An 8,379-nucleotide genomic window follows, 5' to 3' on the forward strand; every position below is an offset into this window, starting at 1 on the left:
AGTGTTGGACAAACTTATATTTACAGATACAAGATGGTTCTTGAGAAGTAACCGCAAGAACATATTAATAATTTTGGTAATCAGTCTGTCCATCATCCTCAAAATCTATACCAAGTTCCGTGTATGATGAGAAACTACTCAGAATATGCCAGGGACCAACGTTTTAAGCGCTGCCAATATTGCGGTGTTTGCCATTCAGCGCTTTCACACCGCAGTACTTTCCCCACTTTAGTTGCCATCAAACCTAGCTTGATCAGAATAACTCTTTAGTTCTCATGAACTAAGTACAGATCGGCGTTCACACGGAATAAATCCCTGGGGGAGGAGTTTAGGCCAATTAAGCCGCTGACGCTCACTTTCTCTTCTTCTTCCTTCCTGCTTGAGGGTTTTACTGGCAGGCCGCAAACAACAAGCAGTGTTGGGACTGTAACGCCGTTATTTTTGGCAAGTAGCCTAGTACTCTAACGCATTATTTTTTGTAAATTCAGTAGCTCAGTTACCGTTAATACATTGCGTCGTTATCCGTTTTTTTTTTTATATAGTTCGTTTGGCCGCCGTTTCTCAATCGCGAGTCACACATGCTGGCAGAGCAACCTAGGCTTGTTTGAGACACAACGAGACCTGCGCAATTTCGATCAACGCCTTGCTAGTGCGTTGCATGAATGGTTAGTCATTTTTGTCCGACTTGCTCTGGAGGCTCGCTCACATGAGACGGTGTGAAATTCGCGGGACAAAGACGCCCAGCAGCCTCGAGAGCGAGGCGCCGGCGAGGCGCGCAGTTCTCTCCACGGGCTTGCGGAGGCGAAATGCTTGGATGGGAAACGACTCGCTGGTATCGTCGAGCTGCAGCCGCTGTCATTGGTGGTTTTTTACCCCGTGCTGCTGCGATGAAGCTCTCCAAATTGGCTCCGGCAAAAGTTTGTTGTTGTTTTGTGGTCAGTTTACGTCGCCCTTCCACTAACCATATTATTCAATAATTGGTTCCCACAATGTTTATCATCAATGAAATTATATCCTATATAAGTTTTTATACTATACTTTGCACCTGCTTACCCGTCTTTCATAACTTTATATATCTGAGCATATCATCACACACTGTTCATACTGCTCCACAGGCTGCTGTGTATATTCCATCGACCCTCACTGTGTTATTCATCATTCAATTCATTCTAGTATTTTATATTCTGTAGATTGTGTACAGTTACTTTTCCACTTTACTGCTTGTTGCCCACTCCTGGTTAGAAGCTAAAACCCGCATTTCCGTTGTCTCAGTACCTGTAATCTGTGCAATAACAATAAAGTTGAAATCTAACATCTTGAGCTGGAACAAATGTATCTTACTTAGTACACGTATCGAATTAACGATTAAACATCATCTCGGCTGCTGTGGTAAAATGCATAAATGCAAACCGAGTCAAGCCGACTCCGGAGGTGGCGGTATGCACCTTAAAGTTGTTTGCAATCCGCCAAAAAACCGAGAGAAGAAGAAGAAAAAGGCGAAGAAGAAGCCGACTCGGAGCTGTCCGATTTCAGGCGAGCTTTTTGAGACCTCCCCCGGCTGCGATCGGCTATTCTCGTCTACTTTCGAGGCGAGCCGCAACGCGTCTCAAACAAGCCTGTTATTTCAAGTATACTACGTCATCGAGTGGCGCCGAAGGACTGTTTAAATGCATGGCAGAGACGCGCTGTCGGTGTGTTTACTAACAAGACTATCATGGCGGCAGTGGAGCTGAAGTCGAGTTTCTCCACCTGGAGATATTCTCACCATTTCACTTTTGTCGAGCACAGAGAAAAGAACGTTTTAGTTAAATGTAAGTTGTGTCTTGGCGGGTCAAAGAGCCTATCTACTGCCCAAAACAGCAATTCAAATCTGTTGAAACATCTGCTGAAACAACATGCTGGGACGAAGCTAGTAGCTAAGACCAAAGACCCAGACTCATCCGACGCCACTCCACCTAAGCAACAGCTGCTGGATTTTAACCGAGGGACTGCTAGCCAGGGAAAAGTTGATGCTATTGCACGGTATGTTGTAGAACACATGCAGGCTATTTCTACAGTGGAGTCACCCGCGTTCAGGGGGCTAGTAAGCATGATACCATGTCCGGGCGGCACACGGCACGGATTGTGTTTGTATAGAGACCACATTGCTTAGCAGAGTTCAGTGATGCAAATGCATGTCAAGTTGATTGTATTATTCTCCAATGCAATAACAGTACTGAAATGAAGGCTATAAGGGCATTAATGGGAGCCCTTTTTTTAAGTAACTAAAAAGTTACTGTTCACAGTATTAACGCATTCTTTTTTGGTGTAAGTAATCAGTAAAGTAACGGAGTTACTTTTTAAATGAAGTAATGGTAACTAGTTACTGGTTTTCAGTAACTAGCACAACACTGGACGGAAGTCCCCGGAGATGGGGACTGGCTTCAGTAGAAGCTAGAACGCCGACACCTCCTCATCTCCACCGCTCCCATGTTTTCTTTTGTGTTGCCATAAGTTAGTCTCTCTGCGTTTGTGCGCTGGGCTAATGCTAATGCGAGGATAATAAAATGGCGGCTTCACAAAACTTTGTTGGAGTTTTACGAGGCGTGGTTTGCATTCCGCCCAGCCAATCAGACATCGGAACCTTTTTCTCCGACGAAAGTACCTGCTCTCTAGCAGGTACGGAAAAGGGGCTAAAAAAGGTTCCGATGAACTCATTTTAGTTCCGGTCTCTTTTTGGTGTGAACACGACATTTCGGAACTATATCGGAACTAAAGTGGGAAAAGTACTGCGGTGTGAACGCGGCTAATAATGTTTTAAGATGTTGAAAATTTTACCAAATTACGCCAAAAGGCGGTGCTAGATAACAGGATCCCTTACTCCCTCTGGTGCTTCCACAGGTCTGTAGAGATGTCGTCTGTGTGGCAGCAGGAGCCGTCGGAGTACTCCCCCTGCGTGGAGATCGACTCCAGCTCTGTGAGGATTGAAAACACATACACCTCTCCGGCTTGGCTGAAGCAGGAACAAGACGACCTCCGCATCATCAAGTGGGAGAACTTCCAAACTGCTGCCTCAGCGGATTCTGTTCAGGACAACACACCCAGCAGCGCCATGTCAGGTAACTGCACTTCTCTGAAAATATGTCAATGTTGGTATATACGCTTCAAAGGTCACCTATTATGCAAAATCCACATTTTCATGTATTTTATACATAAACAGGTGTCCCCTCCGTTTAAAGAGACTCTGAAAGTTTCAGAAAAAAGATTTGCTCACTTTTTAAGGAGCCACTCTCCATAAGGAGTGGCTCCTTATTTTCTAAAGTAACAGACCCAGAATCAGCACTTTTGAAACAGGGCTGAAACAGAGGGATTTATGGGATGCCACAATGCATGATCTGTTTGGTATTTCAAGCCAAACACTTCAGAGACATGTTTTGTATATATAAGAGACTTATAATATATTTATGAAAAACAGTATAATAGGGGACCTTTTTAATAACCTGGTGCAATCATATCTTTATTCAAATGGGAACCACCAGTTGCAATTGTGAACTTGAACAAAGAAATCTGAATCTAAAAAAACATTTTTTGAATTTCTTTGAATCTGGCTTTGTTTGTGATTATACTCGTGTCAGATTATGAAGACCTTGATGTTTTAATTCTTAATACAGTTCATTTTTGTTACCCATGCTTAATAGGTTACAAAATAAGTGGTGTGAAAGCAACAATTCAATTCAAGGCTTTATTGTCATTTGCACATTAGCTACAGTGTAGATATGGCAATGAAAAACTTAAGTCACAGGCTCCTCCAACAATGCAACATGAGTGTATATATATATATATATATATAACAAATAAAACAGATAAATAGTGCAAGAGAATGTTTTCAGATGTGTAAGTATGCACAAATAAAATAGAAATAGTGATACAACCACATTACACGAACAGAAAAACACATTTTATGCCAGTGAAACAATTTGAGTGAAATAACAAAAATACTGTTGAATGGAACGCTGTGTTTTTTCATGCTTCTTCTTTCTTGTCTCCCTCCAGCTGGCTCACATGCAGAGAGCCTGCCCCCCCGGGTGCTGCTGACCATGACCAAGCTGCAGTGCATGCTGGAGACCAAACAGGAGCGTATCGCTGCACTGGAGAGACAGGTGGAGGACCTGATGCAGGACCGCAAGTTCCTCAGGAGCCAGATTGAAAACCTCACCAGTAACCGCTCCATGTCCACCTTTGCATCTCCCAGTCCACTCACTGAAGGTCAGTGTCCGCAGTGACCATATGTCTGATCTACACTGGTTGGATACTGTTGTAAATGTCGTTTTTTGTTGATCATACGCAGCTCCTAGACACAGCAAAGTGCAGCACTCAGAAAGCAAATCTCGGAGGAGAGAAAGAGTTTCCTCGTGTTCCCCTGACAGCAGCGACAGCGCCTCTGAAGCGTCGGGATCATCAGAATTTTCAGCGGCCTCAAGTGAACACAGAAGGAAAAAACACCACAAAGACAAGAAAAGATCGAAGAGAGGGAAGGACTACAGCAGGAAAAGGGGTACGATAATGTCTTGTCTTTATAAAGATGGTTATATATAATATAGATAACATTTCAAATGTGTATATTTGTTTATTGTGCTAGTGTGCTTCCCTGACCATTCAAGTCTATCATAAAAAATCCTACTGTTGGAAGGGCAAAGATAATAGTTATGTGATGTCAGATGGATGTAGATGTCCTCCCTTTTTAACATCAGTAAGAAATACTGATAACTAGAATGAAAACCCACAGACCTCCAAAAGGGAAACAAATATTACATTCTTCTAACACCACACAAATGCAGCTCTAATTTTCTATCCTTCAGTGCTAATGAAAATCAAACAACATTTGTGTATCCACCATTTATTATTATTGTTATTATTATTTTGAGTGGGGTTACTTGGGCCATGCTAGCCCTTTCTACCAAATCCTAAAAATATGTAGTTTTTCTGTTATTAGACAAACAATCTGACCAATAAAGTGAACCAACATTTAATTTAAATTAGAGCATTTCAAATTAGAATTTATATGAAATAGAAATCTATAAAACAGACTATTTCAAATACAATTGTGAAGGAAAACTTAGTATTTTCTATTGTAGTGGGACTGACACTTTATTTTATGTTCAAAGTCACTTCTGCATGTGCTTAAGAAGAGTCTGTGTCTGTAATGAGGAAATATTCTTAATCACCTCTGTAGTAACAATGTAAAAACATGCCTTGTTGTTCATTCCTCCAGCCACCGGAGTCCAGTACGTCATCCACCGCTACAAACAAGTCCTGTCATCCTTCGTCAAGAAGAAAAGCATGAGTGAAGCCTTCCGTCACCTCGGAATCGACCGGAACACCATCGCCAACACAGCATGTATTGCCGAGCTCCACCTGGCCGGCAAAGACATGGTCCCCCTGGTGGGGGTGTTCCGCCAAGGAGAAGAGACCCTGGTCAGCTACGCCCAAAGGTGCACCTTGGTGATTGACAGTGACGCTGACCTCTCCCGGAGGATAGACATTATGAAAGCTAACGGAGAGCTTCTGCCCATCTCGGGGAAAAGGCCCAGAGCGATGCATTCTCACCTGCAGCAGCTAGGGGGCGCTGCAGAGAGCATTTTAATAGGTTGATGATTATCTCATTTGGATGGAGAAGTGAGAAATTATGCCTTCAGAGTTGACATGCTTTTGATGATTTTACACTTATCAGAAAGACTGGATTTAAATGTCTGATGTAGCATTTTTTTGTGTATTCACATCTCAAGGAGAACAATAATGTACATTATTGAGAATCACATTCACACATTTAATGTTTATTTTTTACATAACATACATACAACTGATTTACAGCTGCTGTCACCTATACATTTTCCTTTTTTAATTGTAAGAGAAGTGTGTGTAGTGTTAGAAAAAGCCACAAGATGGCAGTGCTCACATAGCAGAGAAATCATTCCTCCTGTCATTTACTTCCAAAATGGTGGATAGTCAATTTCCATTTCCCGGCACCTTGTTTTTGTTAGAGGTGCTCATAGACTCTGTTTCCCCTTTGATTCATATGCTGTCGTTGAACCAAATTATTTGAAAACGACATTTGTTACAGTGTGTCCATGTTCCTGAGCTGCCAACAAAATGAAAAAACACTGTGTCCATATGAAAATGTTGTCTTTGTTTTTTATCCTAGGGTATATTTTCAGTGTCCTGTATCGAGACACTATCACATGATAATACTTTACATGACATTTAGTAGAATACAGAACTTTTCAGAAGCCACCTGATCTCAAGGGATGGGGAAGCAGCCCTAACATCAATCACATGATCAAACCATACTTCTGTAAGCTGAAATGTGATTCACAACGAACGAAATGCAGAAAAAATAGATGTGGTGTTACATTAGCTGTCAGAGGCGTATTTGTTTTGAGTCTCTTGACCACAGATGGAAAAGCTTGGCGAGACATCCTTGGGCGATGGTGAGTGTCAGTGCAAAGTGCCTTGCCTGCTGTTTGCTTTTCACATGGAGTGACAAATAACCTGCGCAGAGCCATTACAGAGGCTGCACTCGGGCTGTTTATCTTTGCATGGGACTGTGTCACTGTCACTCCCATTCACACGCCCGCTATCTGCTTATCTTTCACTCTCCCAATGTCCGTCCCCTCCCCCTAACCCCTGTTCCCCCTCTACTGTTTTGAACTCATTCAGTCATTTCTTATTACTTCTCATGTCTTAATCATTTTTTTTTTTTCATCTGTTTACCAAAAACAAAAGAGGTTTTAAATGGTGTACAGCAATTTCACCCCAGCAGAGGGGACCTTATGTTTCTCAGCCAGAGGGGACACATGCATTCTGGTCTGCTGAGGTAGAGATGGGTAGATGTCTCTGCCAACACATATCCTCCAACTTCCTGAGGCATGCAATCGTCACTTCTGCTCTCCTTGTCACCAGCAAGTCACAGCAAATCCTCAAATGAAAAAGGAAACAGAGTGGAGATGTTATTGACGTATATGACCATTTCAGTTTTGCATTCCCCCCCAAAATGGTCAGCAGGTTCCAAAAGAAAGCAGCAAAATGCAGCCTCCACCTGCTCCATAATACTCCAGAGTGGCAGCTGTGATTTTGGTGTTAATGACTCGGGTGATGGAGCTCAGAGCTGGAGATGGAGATAGGATGTCGGCCTAATCGAGCCTGAAGCATGCTCTCCTCCTCCTCCTCTTCCCCCGGCAGTTTGACTCACACTGGTGGTGGGGGGGCCAGCTGGGACTCCATTTTGTGTCTTTCCTGGTTGCAGGTGCCATGTCATTGCGGAGTGCCTACTCCCTGTCCAGCTTTGATCCTGACCCTGAAAGAATGAGCATCTGGACAATTCTCCCGGAGAGAAGCGTGTAATAACCACCAATCATTTCACCACTTCAAGCACGTCAAATGTGTTTGAACTGGTGAAATGGCCCGGGTTATGTTTTGTTGTCATACTGCCAGTGTGTGCCAGAATTGCTGCGTAATAAATGCCTTTTTATAAAAGGATTACAAGGCCTGGAATAGAGCAAAAGAGGTCAGACTTGAGCAATTGATTTTGTGCTCTCTGGGGAAAATAGTTCTTGGCTTAAAAAAAACACAAATACTGAGATTATTTTAAGATATTGAGTAGATTGTGTTGGCCTCTCCATGGGTTTATTGTTTCCAGCTGATTTGTAATGGAGTGCCATTACATTTATCTTTTCAATAGAAATAATTGCTTAGATTTTTGTGTTTTATGAAAACCTTTTTCACAAATTTAGCAGCATTTCAAAGAGCATCCATTGTTTCCCTGTTTTATTGAAGGGCTGTATTAAGTAGGGATTTTCGTATTTTACATATTTCGACCATATTTTTTTTGCATGAATCAAATTTGTTGAAATTGTTTTGGGGATGGAATACAATTTGAAATTCAATTCTAACTTTCAGGAAGAAAGCTAATAATTGTATTTGTTACTGCAATCTTAGGAAGAAACCTTTATTTTCTATTTGGACACAATTATTTTTGAAAATGTCCTATTTTGACAGCAATTTAAATACAATCTGTTTGAAAGTTTGGTAGCTCTGCCCACAAAGTACAAGTTGTTCTTGCTTTTTAAATTGTTTCATATCTTTAGTATCTACAGAGTGAGTCTGGTGTTTTTTTAACAGTGACATGATCCGTCTTTACACTCAATGATACATTCCCCGGAGCAAAGATGACCGCTTCATTACTAGAGGACTAAACAACATACCAGTAGTCATCAGAGTTACTCACATTTTCGCCTTGCATTTGGAAACGATTCCAAATGTGTGGTCAGGCTGAAGAAAAGCAGGAGAGGCATGCTCACACAGATTTGAATTCCTGAATGTGAACGGAGGGTTGATGTGACA

The 8,379-nt window shown here is 42.0% G+C and overlaps 1 protein-coding gene across 2 annotated transcripts in view; it reads left to right on the forward strand.

The window, feature by feature from the left end:
* The window catches only part of LOC104942369 (coiled-coil domain-containing protein 106), an 8,573-nt gene extending 1,929 nt beyond the window's left edge, over positions 1–6,644 (forward strand). The window contains exons 1-5 of one of the 2 annotated variants that reach the window (XM_010767582.1): positions 1,645–2,022; positions 2,881–3,098; positions 4,033–4,245; positions 4,328–4,534; positions 5,252–6,644. In XM_010767582.1, coding sequence (XP_010765884.1) covers positions 1,715–2,022; positions 2,881–3,098; positions 4,033–4,245; positions 4,328–4,534; positions 5,252–5,631 — 1,326 coding nt within the window. In that variant the 5' untranslated portion in view covers positions 1,645–1,714 and the 3' untranslated portion in view covers positions 5,632–6,644. Of the gene's footprint in view, positions 1–1,644; positions 2,023–2,880; positions 3,099–4,032; positions 4,246–4,327; positions 4,535–5,251 lie in introns of those variants that run through there. The other variant, XM_010767583.1, reaches the window with a different exon arrangement.
* The last annotated feature ends 1,735 nt before the right edge of the window (positions 6,645–8,379 follow it).

The sequence above is a fragment of the Notothenia coriiceps genome, unplaced genomic scaffold, assembly GCF_000735185.1.
Source record: "Notothenia coriiceps isolate Sejong01 unplaced genomic scaffold, NC01 NC01_scaffold00004486, whole genome shotgun sequence".
Lineage (NCBI taxonomy): Eukaryota > Metazoa > Chordata > Actinopteri > Perciformes > Nototheniidae > Notothenia > Notothenia coriiceps.